We start from the raw sequence: 1,401 nt of genomic DNA, 5'->3' as shown, positions 1-1,401 counted from the left end.
TGATAATGACTTTTACGCTGATAATGACGACAACAATATGATGAAAGAAATAGATATAAAAATTAAAAGTGATTTATTAATGTCAATTTTAACATCAGATAAAATTATTTACAACAATTTTTTCCAAAAATTTGCAGTGTTTGAAAAGCCCAGGACAGACAAACCCAGCTATGTGGGACCGTCTGGATTTGCGAACATAACCGAACAGGATCGAGAATGTAAAATGAAATAAATCAGTTTTCTTTTCATAAAAACAATTTCTCTCTTATTCTCTCCGTTTCTTTCTCTCTCTCTTTCTTTCTTCCTTTCTCTCCCTTTCTCTTTCTTTCTCTCTCTCTCTTTTTCTCTCTCTTTCTCTCTCCACCCTCTATTTTTCTTTCTTCTTTCAAGCGTACATTTATTTATTTAGATAATTTTAATAATTTATTCTGGCCTGACAGATCTCTTCAAGAAGTTCAAGGGCATTCTCATGGATACAATTCTTCCTGACCTAGGTGAGTAGCAATTTGCCCTATCACTTGTTAAGATGGCAAAGCTGATCGGCTGGCGGTTCTCATCATGTTAACCACGACGATGATGATGATGGTGATGATGACAAGGATGATGGCGGTGATGATGATGATCACAAGGATGATGGCGGTGATGATGATGACGTTTAGGATGGCGAATAGGATGATGGTGAAGTTTAATGTTATAAGTTTTGATAGTCTTGGAAGGAACTCTATGCTTCAATTTGGTAACTAAAGTAGCTAACAGTCTCTTACTTTTTGTAAATCTTCGTCACAGCAGCCACTTCTTCAAACTCTGGAAGGGTTGAAACAGTTTTTAAACGGTTTAAATTTAACCTGAACTCTAGATAAATTATTATAGTAGGGAGGTCTTAACCCCAAAATCCACCCCTTAGATACTCTTTGGACGATGATGATGATGATGAAGATGACGATGAAGAAGATGACGATGATGTTGATAATTTTTTTTTCATTAATAATGATAAGGTTGATTTCAATATAATTAAGATATTTAATAAAAAATTAATACAAAAAAAAACATTCAGAGCCTAGATCAAAGCACTCTGACGAATCTAATCTGGCTTCGAGTTCTAATGGTAATTGAAGTTACTAAATTTAGAATAACGATGTTGTTGTTGTTGATATTGATGATGATGAGATGATGATGATGACGACGATGATGATGAATATGATGATGATGACGACGATGATGATGACGATGGGGATGATGACGATGATGTTGTTGATATTGATGATGATGATGATAATGATGATGACATTGCGAGATGATGATTAGATTCATAATAAGAATTATGATTATGATGACAGCTATAATGATTTTAATCTTGAAAAATAAGTTCTTGTCAAAAATGTCATATACTAATAGTTTATT

General features: G+C 33.5%; 1 protein-coding gene across 1 annotated transcript in view; it reads left to right on the top strand.

Annotated features, from left to right (window-relative positions):
• HELRODRAFT_164804 (hypothetical protein) overlaps positions 1-1,113 on the top strand; it is a gene marked incomplete at both ends in the record, with an annotated part of 8,626 nt that extends 7,513 nt beyond the window's left edge. The window contains 3 exons of the mRNA XM_009030765.1: positions 138-218; positions 441-494; positions 1,055-1,113. Coding sequence (XP_009029013.1) covers positions 138-218; positions 441-494; positions 1,055-1,113 — 194 coding nt within the window. The remainder of the gene's footprint in view (positions 1-137; positions 219-440; positions 495-1,054) is intronic.
• Between the last annotated feature and the right edge of the window lie 288 nt (positions 1,114-1,401).

Source organism: Helobdella robusta (assembly GCF_000326865.2).
Source record: "Helobdella robusta unplaced genomic scaffold HELROscaffold_7, whole genome shotgun sequence".
NCBI classification, from domain to species: Eukaryota; Metazoa; Annelida; class Clitellata; order Rhynchobdellida; family Glossiphoniidae; genus Helobdella; species Helobdella robusta.
Note: the sequence above shows the minus strand (reverse complement) of the source record. Positions and strands in the feature narration are given on the sequence as shown.